The sequence below is a fragment of the Phoenix dactylifera genome, chromosome 10 (genome assembly GCF_009389715.1).
Source record: "Phoenix dactylifera cultivar Barhee BC4 chromosome 10, palm_55x_up_171113_PBpolish2nd_filt_p, whole genome shotgun sequence".
NCBI classification, from domain to species: domain Eukaryota; kingdom Viridiplantae; phylum Streptophyta; class Magnoliopsida; order Arecales; family Arecaceae; genus Phoenix; species Phoenix dactylifera.
Window position 1 is genome coordinate 7,783,710 of NC_052401.1, and position 20,253 is coordinate 7,803,962.

A 20,253-nucleotide genomic window follows, 5' to 3' on the forward strand; every position below is an offset into this window, starting at 1 on the left:
TCAAAAAAAAAATCATATATTACATGTTATTTTTTTTTTCTTCAAAGGATAACGCTACCAACTTGACTTATTTAAAAATTTAAAGGGAACACCCTTATATGTACGGGCTAATGATGCCCGTTCTTTAGCAAAGCTTGGGCACCGACCCATAGTAAGCAATAAAGAAAGAAATTATTAGGTGCATGTGGACAATGCTCGAGTTGCGAAGTGTCCCCGCAGGCTAAAGGGAGCCAAATAATAAGAGGACTAAAGCTGGCATCTGCTGCATGCCACCTTTATCTTCTCTATATAATTCTCTCCTTGCATTGCTCTTTGTTCTGTCGGATGGGGATCCTTCCCTTACCTCTCCCTACTCCTCACAAGCCTCTCTCTCTCTCTCTCTCTCTCTCTCTCTCTGTGTCTCTCGATCCAACTTACTTCCCTACTACTACTTGCCTTTCTCCAATCCCCTCAGCACTATGGACCCAATTAAGATAGAGAAGCTCCAAGCCATGAAGAGATACAGGAGGAAGCAGTCCCTCCCTACCTTCATGCAATCCTGTGTAACAGTTGTCATGCTTGGTCTATTCCTCTCAATTCCCCATTCGCTTCCCACCATTTTCTCCTCCATAAGGAAGTTCTTCTTGGTGTCTCTCCCAAGCGTTGGGGCCATCATCTGCAGGCCCAAGTGCTTGTTCATAGTCTCCAACATCATCATCATCTTCCTAGTCGGCGAGTCGAAGCTCTCCAAATCCCCGCCGACGCCTGATACATACGAAGAGTATGTGGAAAGAAGGCGAAGTATTCAAAATCTATCTAGTGGTGAAGTTAAGGTGGTGGAAAGTGTAAAGGAGGAGATTGGGAAGGAAGGTAGTGCGAGGGAGGAGAGTGTGAGGGGCCCTTCGATTGAAGAGACAAAGGAGGAAGTTGAAGAAGTGGAGCAGGAAAGAGAGAAAAGTGATGGGGTTGAGGAGGAGGAGGTGGTGGTGGAGATGGAGAAAGAGTGTGAGGAGTTGGATGAAGAGGAAGAGACGGGCTTGCCTGCCGAGGAATTGAACAGAAGGGTAGAGGACTTTATTGCAAAGTTCAACATGGAGAGGAGGCTCGAAGCAAGAACTATAGTTTCTTATGGGTGAGGAGAGAGAGTAATATAACATTAATGGTTCCAGGATAGAGAGAACTTAGTGTAATAAGTCCAGCCAAATTGAGCAAACAAACCCTGGTCTTGTGAAATCATTTGTAGACATTGAGCTCCCTATTGACTACAAGCCATATGAGATAAAAAGAGTTGGGGTTGTAAAGTTTCTCTTGTTTGTAAAGTTTATTAGACAAAAAGATAATGGGTTGGCGTGGGATTGCAAATTTATTTTCTTTTTTTCTTTTTTGTTATGTAGAATGAATTTTTATTTTGCTGATGGGATCAGTGTCTTTTTTTATTCTTTCCTTTTTTTTCAGGAGAGTGAGAACGGTATCATCAATTAATTATTCCTTCCCTGTGAATTAGCCTGGCGTATTCTATAGTTTATATAATTCTTGTTGGTAATAATAAAATATGCTAGTAAGAAAAAAACAAATTAATACCAAATATTTTATTAATAGTGGGATCATATCCATCCATCAGATATGCAATAAAAGTCGGATCCTTGACTATAAATTTATTTTATTTTAAAAATAATTTTAATTATCTTAAGTTGTAATAGGATAGGATAAGAAACATTCTAAGCATACTTCATGAAATAATAAGCTAGGGCCCTTCGTTTCCGTGAATATCAAAAATCTCTATGCAGGTAACTTGCTCATTTTCCCAATCAATCCAAATGAGCATATGCGCCTAGCATCTCATTAACTGAGCCGAATCTAAAGCATAAAGACCAAATGTACCCTGCGTAAAGTTCTGGTCAGGTCAGGTAATCGATTTGAATCAGATATATGTTGGGTCAGTTGGGTTGAGAGTTCAAATGACCCAATCAATAATCAAGTCAAGCAAGTTGGGTTCTATGGTATCGGGTATGATTCGAGTTTCAGGTGACTCAATACCGAACCCATTTTCAAACCTAATCTATAAAGCATAGCCTGGAAATGGGCCTGGGCTAGCATGGTTATAGGTTGAGCTGTGAGTTTGGCTTAAAACTAATTTGGTAGATCTTCGGCCTAAAAATAGAGCCCAATTAAATGTTAGGCCGTGCTCGGGCCGATGCTTCACTCCTTTTGGCTTAGCCTGATGCTTAAGCCTAATAAAACCCATTCCTAGCAAGATCTCTCCTCTATCTTCTTTCTTCCTCTTGATCTCTTTCTTCTCTCTCCCCGCTCTCTCCTACCAGATCTCTCTCCCTCATTGCTCTCCCTCATCTCCCTCATCTCTCCCCCTCTCTCCATCCCACTCTCTCTCTCCACGCTGTCCCTCTCCCAATCTCTCCCCCTCTCCTAATCTTTCTCCCCCCACCCAAAAAAAAAAAAATTACCTTCCCCTCTCTAATTTTGCACTAGAGCCCAATCAAGACTTAGATTCGGGCTAGTCCAATCAGGCTTTTGATTGAGCACAAGTTCGGACTTAGGTCAAACTTGAGCTAGAATTTTGAAAGAAATTTCGAACCCTGTCCTAGTCTGAAATCCAAAATTCTTTGTGCTAGGCCTAGAGTGCATATATTATTATATTATATTATATATTATATATATATATACACATATATATGCATACATGCATGTATATATAATATAGAGAGAGAGAGAGCTAGATTTAGTTACACTTGAGTGAATCTCTACTCAGATCTGGTCATGCCTATGTTGAATATTATAAAAAATTTCACAAGAATGATGCAAGCCATTAGATGTGATCTATTGTTTTTAAACTATTTACACTTAAAAAATATGTGATTTAGAGACCCATAACATATACATCAAGTGATAAAAAAAAACATATAATTTAATTTTATGTAGACGGTTCAATTTTTGATCACTCAATACATAGGCTAGAGTTTCTAAATTATATGATTTTTGGTACGTAAGTGATTTAAAAATAGTAGCTTGCATCCAACGGCTCCAATTATTGATGTAGAACTCTCATCATTTATTATATATCTGACTAGATCTAAATTAAGATCTACTCAATTGTAGCCAAGTTTGGCGCTCTCTCTCTCTCTCTATATATAAGTACAAATAATTTGATCTTTGGATTTAATGAAGTTCGTCTCAGTTGTCCAAATATTTTCCTCTACTATCTAAACTTGATCCTTGTTGGGTTTTGATCTAATTAAAATCATCTCAGCTATCCAAAATAGGACCAAAATTTGACAAATTAATAGATCCTAAATGAAGAGAACATATGTCTACCAAATACCAATAAACATCAAGTTTCAGGTGACAATATTAAAACAATGATTCCTGCGCACTTCAGGTTTATGTAAGTTAATAGATTACGAAATAAACAACCCAATCTCCTATCTTGGTAAAGTTAAAAAGCACAATGTACCATTTTAGACTTTGTTTTTTTCTAGGCTCTTGGTTGACTTACTTGATCATCGATATGCAAATAAATCTTCAATTATTCTATCAAACTATGCATATATTTTGATGATTATAAATTGTAAAGATTTGATTGCCATATTATTAATTTTGTAATCCAGAGGCGGAAATACCCTTTTCTTTCAAAAGGGTCTTGATCCATATATTTGTGTCTGAATAAATTTCTACCCTAACCATTGAAGTAATCTCTCTCAAATTAAGAAACCTAGTTCCAGCAAGACTCCAACACGTAAATTTCTGGATTAAAAAAATCATTATCTTTTTTTTTAAATTAAATTGAGATAATAAAATCGAAACGATCTTCTATCCAATCCGATTGGAGGCTGGGAGTATTTTTCGCTTCCAAACTCGCTTTGATGATTTCCAAGCACACTCAGACGTTGGATTCCTGATCATCCATGGCCAAGTCCACCCCTGTTCTTCAAGTCCTACCTCTACACACCGAAGTATTAAGATGGATGGCCATGAACGAATAGGTTTGCTCTTGCCTGTTTAGTCCATCAGAGGCCACCATGCTTGACCCTCTGCGGTCCCATTGCTTTTTTTGGAGACCACTTTTGTGACAATAGGCCCAGAATGGGCTGAAGTCGGTGGCCCAAAAGAGAAACGGAACAGGAAATTGTGATCGCGGTCCCTTGCTCCTTCCTCAGGCTAGATGGGGTGGAGGTGTCGTGGCCACTCCGCAGTAGCCCCACGGCCGTACCGCGGCAGCCCCATAGCCGCTAGGAATGGCCGCCAGTCATGCTTAACCGCCGCAGGAATCGTAGCGGCGAACAAGCCACTATCCCATTCAGAAACCGTTATAAATCCACCTTTTTTCTGCCACCAAGCCATCATCTTCGAGCCTCCCCTCCCCCCTTCTCCTTCTTCTCCAGTGGTCGGCGTGCCACCCCAGCAGAGCGCCGCCGCCCAAAGCTCCCACTTCTCCCTCTATGTCATCCGAGTGCCCTATTTTTTTTGATTTCTCCTCGTTGCCGGAAGTGCCGCCACCGCCGCCGCTTGACCGCCGGACCGAGCCACCCTCGACCAAGAACCCTCCTCTCCACCACTCACCGGTAAGCTTCCCTTCCCTCTGTTCTTTTACTTTTGGTTAAATAGAGGCCAATTTCTTTCTCTATTCCGGCTCCAAACCGGGACTACTGTCGATCTCTTCCCTCTTGCCGGTCGTCACAACGGCTACCGGCCGCCAATGCGGTCGGTAGGGCCATCGACCAGACAACAGCCCCCGGCCACCCCGCCAGCTTTTCCTTCCCTCTCTTCGGACAATGGCCCCCAGCCACCAGGACATGGCCACCCCGCCAGCTTCTCCTTCCCTCTCTTCCCTTTATCTCTTCTTCCTCCTTGTTCAACGGGATGAAGCATACCGACACCCACAGTGATCTATTTTGGACCGTGAACATTCAATTGGGCCCTATTCAATTTGGGTCCAACTTAGTGATTTTAGGCCCTATTGAGCTATGCCCATTGCGGGCCAAATTTGGGACCAGTTCAGCCATTTTAGGCCCTGTTGGGCCATACCCATTGTGTGGGCCCAATTCAGTCATCTTGGTCCTTGTTGGGTCATGCCCTTTGGTGGGCCAAATTTGGGCCTTGTTGGGCCATGTCCATCGTGGGATGACTTCGGGCCTTGTTCATTCTGTTGGGCCGTGTCTATTATGAGTCGTGTCTATTATGGGTCGTATACCTTTTGGGCCCTGTTCACCCTATTAGTGCAGTGTTCATTGTGGGTCATATTAATTTTGAGCCCTGCTCATCTATTATGGGTTGTATTCCTTTTGGCCCTGTTCATTCATTATGGGTCATATTTCTTCCGGGCCCTATTCATCCATTGTGGGCCGAGTCCGTTCATTATGGACTAGATACATTGATTGTTCCAGGTTTACCTAGGCCAAATATCTCTTTTCTGATTTTGGTCAAACCGGACTAAGTAGGCCAAGCCTCTGATTGAACCTAACTAAGTGGATCAAGCCCAAAAGCTCAATTAGACTTAGATTGTGTATCTCTTTCTCCCTCTAAGCAAGCCCACATTCTGACCAGATCTAGACCTTTTTTCTAAATGTCGATCCGAACCACTCAGACCAAGCCCAAGACCAGGATCAAACCAAATCCAAATCCAAGCTAAGATTATCTCTCCTCTCCTTTTTCTCTCTCTAGACATGCTCGAGGATCCTAGTGTAAGCCATTTTCTTCCTGTTGCTCAAATCCAAGTTGACCCAGTTTAGAGATCCTGAACCGCCTCAGTCCCTGGGAAGTAGACCAGCCCTGACTTCAGCCCCAGCTAGATTTAACTACTTTTGATCTTTATTTGACCCATTAAATACTCTTGGCTCGGACTAACCTGAGTAGTCAGGCACCGTTACCCGACCAACCTGATCTGGGGGCATGAGATAGTAGTGTTTAATTTTGACTTTTGGAATAATATTAAAATTAATAATATTTTAATAATATTAAACAGGTGCATCTGATCCGTTTTTCTGAAGTACGATTTAAAGCAAAACGAGGTAAGCAACTTAATACTTCAAAGTATATTTTCCAAAGTATTTGGCAAAGTAATTATTAGTGGATTAATTTTGAAATATATTTTGTACTTAGTAAAATGGCTCAAATATGCTAAATATTATTTTAAAATTTTGTTATATACTATAAAATCTGTAAAATATGACTGGGCAACTTATGAAATCTATTTTTATATGTATATATTCTCAGCATAGCTATGATCTGTTCTGGCTCCAGTAATGGAGATTATTCGTTGGCCCTATCGACTTGTATATGTGAAAAACTAGTTTCAACACCGTGCCACCAATGATAAGAATAGTAGATTATGACACCGTTACCACCGGTGATTAATAATAGTAGATTTGGACACTGTTGCCACTAGTAGTTAATAATAGTCGATTTGGCACTTTATGCAACCCATGCCACTGGGTTACGTGGCTTTAACCAATTTATGTTGAGACTTTAGTATCAGAGTTTTTATAAAAATACTTAATAAATTTCAAAAAAAATATACTTATTTGTGATTTAATTTCCAATCATTATTTTTTATTTTGATTAATTATCTGTTATGCTTTGACCCCACTCTAGGGTATTATGTTGCTTACTAGGCTAGTATAGCTCATTATTATATTTTATCTGTTTTTCAGATCCAGATGCATGATCGCACGGGATTGGGAAGTGCACTAGATTTCTAAAGATTTCTTTCAGTTATTGGCATTTTAAATAGACTAGTTATAATAATTGATTTATCTTGTCATACATTATTTTGAAACTTTGGAAGATTGCTTTGAGTATATTATTGATTTAAAAAAATCAGAAATTTATCATTGCTTTGATATGATCTGCAGCCTTGCATGCCTGTATGATTCGCCGTACATGCGTGCAGCGTCTGACGTGCTCCGAGCTTGAGGCACGACAACTTTTGCTTTCCTTGTGGGTAGAGATGGCAAAGAATTAATATTGTTGGTACATAAAAAAGAGAAACTATTTTTTCGGACCTTACATTGAGGCCCTATTTGGAAGAGCTTTTGGTGGGCCGGAAAGCACTTTCTGACCCTCCAAAAGTACTTTTGGATAGAATAAAGATGTTTGATAAAAAAAATCAGAAAGGTGTTTTAGCTTTGTGGAAAAGCTAAAACAGCTTCTTGAGAAAAGCTCCAAAATAGAGTTTTTTCGAAAAAACACTTTTAGTATATGTCAGAAAGTTGTTTTGGTTTATAATTTTTCTTTTATTTTTTGGGACCAAAATACCAATAAGAAAATATCATAATTACAGAAAATATTCCTTTGTATTACAAAAATCAGCAGAAATCCTAATAAAAAACAAGAAACACAAAAATTAGTTCCTAAAAATATTATATTAAAAAAAATATTAATATATAATGATAATAATTATAATATTTTACACCTTTATTATTATATTCTACTATAAATATAATATTATATTACATTATATCATAATACATTATATGTTATATTATATAATATCAAATTATATTATATTATTATGCTATAGTATATAATATTATATTACTATATTATAATAATATTATAATATATTATAGTAATCTCATATTAAATTATATATTTATTTATTAATATATATTATATCTTATTATGCTCTGTTGTATAATATTATACAATATTTTTTATAGTAATTTCATCATACTAAAAGCATTTTCTCAGATTGTTTACCTTCCACGGCATTTTAGAAATGTAGTTACCAAACAGCAAATAATTTTTTAGAAAAACTATACTTTAAAAAACTCTAATTTTGAAAGCTCTACTACCAATAACTCTATCAAATGGAGCTTAAACTATTCACTCTATATATCCTCATTGATGTGAAGCACTCTTATGATATACAAATATATATATATATATACACACACATATTTAAGGTTTATCGTATCTGACCCTTGCGGCATGACCAGCCTAAGGGAACTACTAGTAGGCCATCGGCCATGGCCAAGAAAACTATTAGTTGGCCACAACGGATACCTAAGCATTACAAAAACATTCGAGAATTGTAATGGTGCCAATAAACAGAACAAAAACATCCATTTAGAATTGCAAGAAGGCGACACTTTTTTCGTGGAATCTTGTAGGTTCAAATAATTAGGGTTCTTCTCACCATGCGTACAAGGCTTTAGAAACTGCATTAAAATTAGCTCGTGGTGGTCTGAGTTTGTAAATCAGAACGATGCAAACTATTAAAAAGAAAAAAATCACCAGACAAATCCAATGCAAAAATTGGTTATTGGCTAAATCATAGATGCAAAGATCGGTGATGGCCGAGTAGTAGGCGAGGCCCGACTGTTACCATCAACCTACCAAACAGCATAAGAGTTCATGAAATGAAAACCACATCAATTTTGTACCTCTTCAGTGGCATCAATCACCAGTGGCAAGCTAAACGCTAAAACGTTTCTCAATATTACAGATATTACAACAACAAATAAACAATCCGTAATCATAGACTCTGGACCAACCTATATCCCAGTCTTTTTCTTTTTTTTTTCTTTTGATAAGCAGAGAGGTCAGAGACTCCAAAGAAGGTAAACCCCTATCATCATACTCAATCAGGCGAGGCAAAATCTGAATGAAAAATAGAGCTTAGACATTTTGGCAGTTAAATTTTCAAACAATGCCATCAGTTATAAGTCCATGGACGAGCAGCCACAGCAGTTTACAAACCTTCAATTTCATGCAGAGACCCTCCTAACTTCAGATGAATCAACATCCACAGTAACGGATGAGGCATAAAACATACCTAGAAAACGCAAGGCAGTTTGAGAAACCCATGCCCACAGAGCCATGTGTACTTGTTCATGACAACTTTTTGCATCAAAGTTTATCATTAGCCTACACTCACGATGGCCAAAGCTTCTAACAAAATTGTAAAGAAATATAAGTATTTGACAACAAAAAAATTAACCAATTCTATCAATTAATAGAGACGAAATTTTCTTAAAAAGAGAAACAGCTCCGATGGACTGATCTGAAACACTCAGAAAACCCAGTACAGCAGGAAAAAATTAACCATCTAATAACTCGAAAATACTCTCTCGCCAACCGAAGCTAGAAATACTGTTACACAGGCACTAAGAGGTCTCTCAAAAGCAGGTAAAGGCCCTGCAGGTTAGAGTCAGTGTGGATCCAAAGTGGATCACGTCAAAAAATAGGTATGCAATAAGAATTCTCATTCAATCCTAATTGGTTGACAATTTCCAACATAAAAAAAATCTTGATCCATCTCTCGTCACTGCATAATCAGTATCCTCAGAGTATAACAGCAGCCTTCTCCTTGGAAATAAGAGGAATAGGACTAGCTACCAAAGGTTCATAATGGTCAGCTCCGGCACCACACCAGCCTGTAAATTTCAAAACTGATCAAAACATAAACAGCAAAACTTTAATTTCTGACTTTTGACAAGGAATCAGATAACCAGAAATATATAATATAACTAGGAGAAGGAGATCTGCATGGTAGATACTTGCTTTATACTAAATATCTTCACAACTTTTCCAGGATGGTATCCATGAAAGAAAAGAGGAGAGAGGAGGGGGGGGGGAGTGGATATAGCATTATATAGCATATTTGTCACCACTCATTTTTATTTTTAATTTATTTGACCGGTGTAAAACTTGATAGTTTCCAGTATGGTATCCAAGGAGGAGGAGGAGGAGAGGGGGGGGGGGGGGGGGGGGGGTGTAGGGTATAGCATTATATAGCATATTTTTCACCATTTATTTGACTGGCGTAAACCTTGATAGTTTTATCTATGTTTAATACGTAAACATTACCCATTCCCTTTTACAAAACAAAAAGAATAAATAAAGAACTTGCCCAATTTCAAGTACACAATGGCTTAGCAAACGATATTCAGATGTGATGCAATCTATTATGAACTATAAACAAGCAACAAAACATGTATATGTAAATTTAGTTGTCCAGTCTATAAAGTGAACGAAAGGGAAGTGTGCAAAGCCTGTGCACAAGGTAGCCAGAAAAATTGTCTGCACATATCAATAAGCAATAGAAGCACTTGCCGTTACCTAGAAGGCTTAAGGCTAATGATACTACAAACTACTATATTTGTGCTAGCGAGACTCGAAGAAACTTGACTAATGTGCAGATAATTTATGTTCAGAGGTGCAGGCATGGGTCTGATGCAAGAAAAGCTAAGCCAAAACTCAAACATTTTGGAGGCAGAAGCACCTAGGCGCATGCAAAGTGTGACCAAATATAGTTAAGTAACCAAAATCCCTTGTTTGGTAGTTGTAAGAGCTTTTATAAATAAATTTGGATGTAGATGTCATGTCAAAGCTGAGAAATTTTAGAGATCAAAATATAACTCTAATTTTGCTACACTCACTCTTGATAAACTATGCTTGCATTATATGACGAATGACTCGAAGCTGAGTTAGTACATCAAAAGAATTAAGAAGCAGAGGCAAGTTCTAAATAAATACTCCGAAGTTTGTGCTAGAAGAATCTATCAAGCTCATATGAGGAAATCTGACAACAATAGGGCTTAATTTTATTGTTTTAAGAACAATATATGATACAATGATAATGATCACCTGCAAAATTAGTTGCACTAAAATGGCAAGAAATGGCTACATACCTGTGCCTTTCATAAACAGAAAAATTGGAGGTCCACAAATCTGACCCCTAGGTTGGTGTGGGAGAAAGAAGACACAATTGTCTTCATCAACCATTGCATCTGAACCATGTGCTTGAACCTGATAACATAAAAAAGTAAATGAAATTTACAGAAGATATACCCACATGTGTGTGCATATACATAGAAAAAGAACAATGTTGGAGCAAAGAAATATTGTTCATTTTAACATTTTTTGAGCCAGCGTGTATCTCTTTAAACAATAAGATTCAAATTGTTTGCCAAAAATGGAAAGACACCCAATTTTCTAGACATTTTAACACGATAGTTGGAAATCACATTGTTCACTGTAACATATCTGTCCAGCTGTATATTTCCTTTTAAACAATACTATCAAAATTGTTCACTTTAACACTCTTTTACTCGGCACCGTTGTTATCCTTAAATGCCTTTTCAGAGGAAGATGGTCAGTCTAATCCACGACAAAGTTTAAAAAAAACAAACACACACACACACACACAAAAACCATGCCAATTACAATGAATCTGAGACGTGTATAATATGATGCCCTCTTCACTGTACTTTGTCAATCTTCATTGGAACCAATGAGAAACAAGCCTACGTTGAACCGCCTCACAATGAGATGTCAAATTGAACAAGCCATCAAGCATCCTTCCCGAGTGTCTTAATTGGTTTTCTTAGACATGCAACTCCAATCAAATAGCCACTTTGTTGATGGCTATCTTTTATCATTAGGCCCCATAGCCTCTGACCTTTTGACCTTCATACCAGTAACGTAAGGCTAATTATAAGGCATCAATCTAGGTGCATTATCCTTTTTGCACATACATTAAAACACCTAAAATCTACGATGAACTATGAACTACATGTCTACTCCAGACTATTTGCTAAATCTTTCATTTAATTGTCACCAAAAATGTCGATAATCTAACAAGCCACATATTTTGCCTCAAAATTATTGTGTATCCATTCTTTTGAGCATGACTTGGAAATTTTAGACAATAAATGCCCAAGATGCTTGAAAAACTAGAAATATTCACACATACATTGCACCATCATACACCAACTCTGTAAGTACACTCCTACCTATGAGCAGGCTTCTAGTCTATTAAATAAAGATCTAAAACTCAACTTGCATTATTCACCAAACATGCAATATTTTACATGAAGTATATATGATTTAAGATGGTAGGGATGGATTTATTTGCATTTTACATGACAATTACGATCAAAGTGCTTTGCATTTTACCCAATTTCATCGTAATCAATGCTTCACGACTGTGTCCATTTGACCAGTAATATGACCAAGCAAACTTAATGCCATCAGTGATGTAATAGTCATCTGAAACTTGACAGCTACAAGTTGTTGTCATATTGTTAAGCATTCTACATTGCATTACTCTCACCATAAGGACTGCATCATTAACATTACAAATTCACGAATACGCATTATAAACAAGGATTCATAAGAAGTCATAATAGGTACCTGGATTTCATGGTCAACCAACTTGGCATTTTATGCAGGCTCCTTAAGCTTTGCACTCTCTTTCTAAGGACCTTGCAAAATTTAACATCAGACTTTTCTGTCCTTCAAGTTCAGTAGACTTCTCTTCGTTTCACCATAATTTTTTTGATCTTCTTAATTAATTTTATGACCACAAATCTTCACTATTTCTTTAAAATCAAATGTCCAGCTTATCACTTTTTTACCTCCTTCATTTCAATGGTTTGCTTCTAGTTACAACCGTGGTCATAAAAGCTCATACAATGACAAAAATGGTAGCAAAAGGAAGAAACACTTTGTATACTTTTCCAAACTTCTAGATTTTCCTCAACAAGAACACTTAATCAAGATCATCACCTTCAACTCAAGTTTCTCCTGATCAACATTATTCATTGCTAAACAAGAAACACCTTAATGACTTGCTAACAAGCAACACCTTATGATGATCTTGCTAAACAAGAAAGGTGTTCCCTCTTCTCACCAACACTACTTCACTCTAATACCAGATGCAACATTATATATATGATCACTTTCTATAATGACCGAATACAAGATCTGGAAGATAGGGAGTTCACAGTAAATACATGAGAAAAAAGCAAGAGATGAGACTAATGAAATTTGACAAAGATTCCTGCATTCAATATGGACAGTGGAAGTGAATCCAGTATAGAATAACTTAAAACAACAGCCATTCCATGTTACTGTTGAAACAAATAAGCTTTCCAATCCTCATGTTCATCTTTTATGACATATCTTTTTAATTGATTTTTTTTATCATTTTATTTGGAAAATAAAATCTATAGACTTGTCATTTAAATTTCTGTTCCACCTGCTTTTTGATGCCAAGGAAAATGCTTGGAGATCAAAATGAAGAAAGGTACATGACTGGTCTCTCATTTACCCTTTCTTGTACATGTGCAACACTATTAATTAGAGCTAGGCATACTTTACAGAGATACATATATCAGTAACACCAGAGTCAGCAAAACAATGCAATATCTAACAAATATCAAACAACATGGAATAAAAACTTTTCCATCTCATAAAAACCAACACAAGTACAAAAGCACAACACACACATGCACATGAATATATCCCAGGTGCACGGACTTTCATTTAAAAAACAAAAAGAATGCAAGATGAGAAGAATATTATTATCATACACTCACCACATAAACTTCTCGCTTGAACTCTGTTGCCAAGCTCTCAATTGCAATGTCATCCCCAAAAGCTGCAGCATGGCCATCCCAGTTCTCATCTACGCTTAACAAGCCCTCTTCTGTATACTGCAAAGTGATTATGTCGTGTTCATCTTCTTGAGAGCCAGAGATGGACATATACTTTGCCCAACTAGGCCCATCATTCACAGCAATGCATCTCTCCTTATAAATAGATTCTGCTGCAACTTCCCTGCAACCAATGTTGGATATAATAATGATAACCTGTTGTTGATAATTACACTGCAACATAACTGCTTGAAAATTTGAAGAAAGATTCAACCGAAGCTTTCTTTTAGGCCACTGTATCATAGAAGAATGTGTTAATGAGGGAGAAGAACACTGGATATGAAGCCAATCAAGAACCATAATTTTATAAAATGGCACACTATAGAATGGAAATTAAAAGGGCATGGTATGTTACAAGTCATAATAATTTTCTAGTTTTCAGTAACTGCTTTGATCTCTCAATTATTCATATGAAGGTAACAATGTAAACCGATTACCCTGCTGATTCGCCCATTCTTTGAGCGTGGATTATCGTACTATGGTCTCTGTCCATATTTTGCCAATTTATGATGTCTACACCTTAGTACTATGGACAAATTCACTTCAGATCATGCAAAAAGAATCAAGGGAAAGATAATATGCGAAAGAAAGGAGAGTGCGTGCATGCATGTCTGTGCTTTAAGAAAGTCAAAAGAGTCCAAAACTGCAGTTCATGCAATCAATTGGCCCATTTTTTAGCCCTTGTTTTTAGATGATTATACCAGCAACTAAATGCTTAGCAACCATGTTTTGAAATTTCCATACTTTGTTGTAATCATGCCCAATATACAGCATGCAACCAAGATGCAGTTATTCACACAACCAAGTCATGCACCAAATCTATTATGATCCATTCAGGACTATTATAATGGGTAAAAAAATAAAATTTGGTTGAATAAAATATCACTATATGTTACAGTTATAGTAACATGGAATAACTTATACTAACAGGATAACAATGTCATAAATACTAAGTCTTCGATGAATATTATCATACATAAATTCAAAAAATTACTATTACAACTTTCAAACATTAATTAATTAATAGCAACCAATTTGGTAAATATAGGTAGGACGGGGGCTCTCAAACCCATCCATGCAAGAAAAAAGAGGAAATAAAGAAAGAATGGAAAGAAGAAGAAAAGGAAAGAAAGAAAGGAAGGAAGGGAAAAGAAAAGGAAAAAAAATAGAAGGAAAGAAAAAGAAAAACGAAAGAAATGAAGGAGGGGCAAAGAAAAAGAAGAAAGAAATGGAAGAATGGAAAAAAAAGAAAGAAAGAAGAAAAAAAAGAAAGAAAGAAGAAAAAAAAGGGAAGAGAGAAGATGAAAAGAAAAAGGGAAAAAGAAACGAAACCAAGGTAGAAGATAGAGAAAGGAAAGGAAGAAGAAAAAAAAACAAATAAGGGAAGAAAGAAATACAGATGGAGAGTACCTACAAGAAAGGCCATAATAGCGGGGCATCCCGTCCAATAGAGAAATAGGGACACCCCCGTCTCACAGGATTTAAAATTTTGATAACAAATATAGCTATTGCATTCCATAATTATGGTGGGCATGCTATATATTTAATGATTAATATTTATATAATGTTTTATATGTGACTAATGCAAAAGAGGTTGCAAAATTGTTAGTGGTCATTATAACGGAATTATTCAACTTATACAAAATTACTATTAACAACCAACCCTTACAAAATTAGATTTGACCTACAGTTTATACTTTGATTATCTTGTCCAAATCTAAGGCATCATCTTCTGTAAATTATTTTTTACTACAAAAGGGAGAGCATTTATTAAAACAAATCCTCCACACCGCATCTTGAGTAATTTATTCTCCAACTCTAATGCTAAAACATTAGCTTCAACTAGTACTAACCTACAAAACTCCTTAATTTTGATTTACAAAAGGAACCACTAATCATCATTCATAGTTACATGCTGAGCACAAGCTGCAAAAAGGCTAGATAATTCATGTATGCTTTGCCATTGAAACAGCTTCAGCATTACATGCCTACATGTTTTTATATAAGAAATCCACCCACACTCTACATGACACGCACCAAATCTCCTTGTTATGTGGTCCCTGCATGCTTTTGTTACATAACCCACTTCAATGATTTTTTTTTCCTGAAAAACAAGTGGGATCCTGGCTGAAAATCAGATTGAGAAGGGGATCAAACCAATGACTCGAATGTTACCAACTCAATCAATTGGCACTCCCAATGAAAGAAACATTTGTAGTCACTATAAAGTACATCCAGGCAGCATGCCACAATAATTTTAAATATCAGTTTCTTGCAACTCTCTCTCTCTCTCTCTCTCTCTCTCTCTCTCTCTCTCTCTCGGTATAAGTGTAAACCACAATCCTGAAATATATTAAAAGTAGGGTGCATAAAATTTGATAAAAATCTTTGCTTATACAAATGTGGACTTCCTGAAGTAGCTAAAGGTTAAAAATTCGACGCACCCCTTCTGTTAAAGCGGTTCAGGGTTACAATTAATTTCATTTTTTTTAGCTAAAGATCTTATGTCAAATTAGTATCAAATCAGTTTTGAAGAACTGCCCAAGTCCTACACGTTCATACTGTCCAGATCCGAGATTAGAGCGAGCATTTTAAATTTTAAAAGAAAAATATATTACTATAAAAGAACCATAGCATCATCTGAACCCATGAATATATCATGTAGTTCCAAAAAAATTGAAATAAAAACAAACAACTACAGATAGATCTAAAGGCAAGGAAAAATAATGGAAAAAAATGGATGCAAGAAATGAAATTTAAATTTAAAATTAGAAAAGAAAAAGTGAGTTAATAACGTCTCAAGATCAAGATTGGTACCTGTGGAGCCCCAAATCTACGAGCTCTTGGATGGCGGCTTCCAGGCCCTCCCGATCCACCTTCCTCGCGAGGAGCTTCACCTCCTGGACCACGTGGATCCCCCAACCGGCCTTCAGATCCGGAGAGTAGAGGTGCCGGATCGCCGCATCTACCGCCTCCCTCCCTTCCCTTTCCCCCGATCCGTGGTCCTCTAGGAACCGCCGCACCGTCCGCTGCCTCAGTTCCCGCGGTCCCATCCCCTTCGCCGCCGTCCCCATCGCCCTCCCTGCCGCGGTAAACAGGCAGTTCCCGTCCGCCTCAACCTCACCGCCGTGCTCCAGCCGGAAAACCGTCCCCGGCGCCGACGCGTCCTGGGGATTCCGCCAGAACACCCCCCGCGCGTGGATCTTCTCCAAGTGCCGCCGCTGCTGCTGCTCCAGCCCGGACACGGCCCCCCATGCGGCGGCAGCGGTGGTAGCCGGATCCGCCTCCGCCGGCGGAATCGTGGAGGCAGGGGGTGGGATCTCCGGCCATTGGAGGAGGGGCGGCGAGGGCTTTAGGGTATCGGCGACGGCGCTCGAGTCGCAGAGAAGCTTTCCCATCGCCTCCTCCTCTCTCTAGGGCTTCTTCTCCCTTCCCGTTTCTCTAATTTTCTTCTCTCTACCCTTCCTTGGAGAGATAGAGAGAGAAATAGAGGGAGAAAGAGAGAGAGAGAGCCCCCGTTATAGCGGACCGGATGAAGACGAAGGACACGTGGCGGATTATTATAGGATGGCGTTGGCGATCGTGCCGCCGGGACAGGATAATAACCGGGTATCCGTTGGGATTTTTTTATTTTTCTTTTCTTTTATCACACGAGTGGTTGGTTACAGCTGGAGATGTTTGACTTTTGACCGCTTTGTTGTGCGTTCCCACACTGAAACCGTTAGCGAAAAAGGAAATTCCAAGATCAGCTATCTGAATCTAGAGAGGAAACTCTTCACGAAAACAGTACATACTACGCGTGGCACCGACTGATTTCAACATGAAATGCTTCCTGTTTGTCACTCACAGCTGCTCCTAACGCTGGAACAGAATAGAGCATAGCTTACCCTGGAATAGGGAATCTTGTGGGTGTGACCTGAAGCATTGTCAGAAATCAGCTGTTCGAACTCAAACAGGATATGACTCGAAATCATTAAGTTGCCTAACAGCACATCAAAGTGACAACGTGTCGATGAATGATTCTTGCACAACTGACTGTTTCCTATTCGTAAATTACAGCTGTCCGACAAAATAGGAAGTCGGCCTTTGTGCCCGTAGGGTTTCCAAAGGATGGGATTGGGTTCAAAGGGGAGATATTCTCATCGAGATTCGTGCAGTTGGGTTTCAACGGTCGGATGGGTCAAAAGGAGAGATTTCGATGGAGTCGCGCGGTTTGGTGCCTCTACGTTGGACGTTACGTAGTTGCGATCCCCCGGGTCGCTAGGATGTGCCACGTGGCATCTTCGGAGAATACGTTGACCGGAATTACTTTGACCGTTTGCTGGTTTCTTACTCCGACGGAGAAGAAGCGGTGATAGAGCAGCGTGTATCCGGAGGGAGGGAATAGGGAGATGACACGTAAGCATTACGGCAATACAAAAGATTTTGTTTCAAGAGTTTTTTTTTTTTTTTAATTGTGACATTACATGGCTCCCCACGAGCCGCAGTCCTGACACGTCCCCAAAACTCTTGGAACAGACAAAAAAAAAAAAATCTTAAGCACAAAGTTGATGAATTCTGCTGCTCGGTGGGAATTTGGATGGAAAGGTGTGAGAAAATGACTGATCCTGGACTTTTCTTAGGTCTTTTCCTTGTGGTCTCCGAAACGTTGCCATAATTTTTCCGCCTATGTCCATGTCTACATCGAGTTTTACTAAGTATTGTGACGAGCTTTTACTTCTTAATCATATGCCATGTTGGTTGGATAGCCAAGTAAGAGGTTTTGTTACAAAACAGATGTATAAAGTCACAGTATAGGTGTGTCTCGTATGTGTTAATAAGGGAATGATGTAGATTTTTATATATTGTGGCATCGATCAATTTCTAAGCTGTAAAATTGTCAAGTAATGCTATTGATCATGCATGTTGATTGCTACCGAGCCCACCACTTCTACGGGACAATCAGAGATTAGTGTAATGCATAAAAAGGTAGGTGTCAGTAAAGATCTAAATACCATCTAACCCATCTTTAAAAAAAATTTGAATTTTTTTTTTGATAAAGATTGTTACTAGAATTATAGAAGCTTTAGATCCAATCCAACCTTCATCAAAGTTTAAAGGTTGAAAGTATTTAAAAGAAAATTCCTCAATTATGTAGCTGCATTACTTATAAATCTTTTCGACCAAAAAAGATAAATTTTGAGTTTTTTTATATTGTCTCTTGGATTACAATGCAAGATTGACAAAAAAAAAGCCTAGGGCATAGAGAACTGTGGTATTCAATATAAAGTAAATTGCATGAATATAAATAAGAATAAATGTCAAGTTTGGTTACAAAATGGAACTTTCTGCCGTCCATCCCTATATTTTTCATATTCGATACATGACTGTGTGTCTGGTGGTCAATTCACTGTATCTCATGTTTTGAAGGGGAATTGAGTTGCAAATGAGCTTAGCCAATATAGAATGTGAACTTGGACGAACGAGAGGAATCTGGGTCATATTTGAGGTATGTTTGAGCCCCATATTGAATAAGATTCCACTGTAAACATTCTAAGGCATACAGTGAATCACCAAATGCTCTTCATCTCTCCTCTCTTTTGTTCTCATTCTTTATTTTTTCTAGAATAAAATTTGATCAATACCAGTACATACCGACCATACCGATACCGAGCATACCGATATTACAATAATATGGTACCAGTATAGGATCCGGTATCGAAATAGTGTATTTTACTCTAGGGTCTCCAACTAACACCCAAAATTTTGAGGTGTGGAGACCAATGAATAATCTCTCGTAGCTCGTCCAAAGAGCAATAGCGTGCTCTGCTGATCCGGTGATGAGATTCGACAACTTCAGAAGAGAACCAATAACGTCATGACATATGCTTGAAAGGCAAAGTGATCGAGGTAAGCTTCCACACACTTCCTTATTAATTTACATTGGTATTAAGAGTCGGCTAGCTCGCTTTCACCCTGTTAATCATCCTCTCTCTTATTTCCCCTTTTTGATTCACATCAGGTTGTGTAGAAGAAATAAAAAATAATAATTAGGGGAGAAGCCAGCTAGTTTCACCAATGTTTTTCCGCCAAGCCCAGGTATCTTTAAAGTTCCAAAGCTATTCTCTCACCATGCATCGCAAGCCCCTCATTTTTAGAACTTGTCATGCAAAACCAAGCTGGTATCAAGAACATAACCTTTGCTCCATCTCCATCTTCTTATAAATATTCTCCCTTCAGGACTTTTGCAATCACCTACCAAAAAAAAAAAACTACCATCCTTAATAGAATTAATGCAACTAGCTTGAAGTTTGATCATGTAAGCCCCCATCACAGCTATCTCTATCAAGGACCTTCAAGAAAATTAAGAAAGAAAAAGTACATGCCCTAGTTCTCAAGCCAAAAGCCCCATTTAGCTTGAACATGGCAGCATCCTTCTCCAGGTAATTGGGCCTAAAATGGGCCAGGATCACAAGAATTGGGCCTATTTCTAGCCCAGGACTCACCCTGGAAAAAGACCAAGCTAATTGACACCCCTACATGGAATTGCAACATGCTTGATGAATATACCACAATCCTCTCTCTCTTTCTTCTTTTTTTTGGTGGAAAGCTAATCTTCTTTTTTCAACATGCTTAAGAGAAAAAAGAGAAGAAAAAAAAAACTGTGGAGGGATCCTTTTGTTGTCGAAATAGCTTGGACTAACCTTGATCGGGCAACAAATGTAACAAAACTTGAAATCGTGCAACAAAAGCTTGGTGACTTGCTCACTTGAGTTGAGGATTATAACATCTATTTTAGTTGCCTAAATTATATTCACCGGTAAAAATATATCGAATT

General features: G+C 38.1%; 2 protein-coding genes and 1 long non-coding RNA gene across 4 annotated transcripts; 2 read left to right on the forward strand and 1 right to left on the reverse strand.

The window, feature by feature from the left end:
- Nucleotides 1-301: 301 nt before the first annotated feature.
- LOC103713734 lies at nt 302-1,394 on the forward strand. The gene has a single exon (XM_026807197.2). The coding sequence runs from the start codon at nt 459-461 to the stop codon at nt 1,113-1,115; it is 657 nt and encodes a 218-aa protein (XP_026662998.1). The 5' UTR covers nt 302-458; the 3' UTR covers nt 1,116-1,394.
- A 2,739-nt stretch (nt 1,395-4,133) lies between these two features.
- Nucleotides 4,134-6,770, forward strand: LOC120112259. Its single transcript, XR_005513738.1, has 3 exons — nt 4,134-4,556; nt 5,957-6,002; nt 6,645-6,770. It is a non-coding gene; the product is annotated as an uncharacterized LOC120112259 (long non-coding RNA).
- A 2,049-nt stretch (nt 6,771-8,819) lies between these two features.
- LOC103713733 lies at nt 8,820-16,926 on the reverse strand. Of its 2 annotated transcripts, none has more exons than XM_039130953.1 (4): nt 16,254-16,926; nt 13,320-13,560; nt 10,629-10,746; nt 8,820-9,386 (listed from the first exon to the last, which is right to left on the reverse strand). In XM_039130953.1, exons 1-4 carry the CDS (start codon nt 16,832-16,834, stop codon nt 9,280-9,282), a joined length of 1,047 nt encoding a protein of 348 aa, XP_038986881.1. In that variant the 5' UTR covers nt 16,835-16,926; the 3' UTR covers nt 8,820-9,279. The 2 variants fall into 2 exon arrangements, with proteins under 2 accessions (XP_038986881.1, XP_008798971.2); XM_008800749.4 differs by having other exon boundaries at nt 8,820-9,371; nt 16,254-16,925.
- Nucleotides 16,927-20,253: the final 3,327 nt, after the last annotated feature.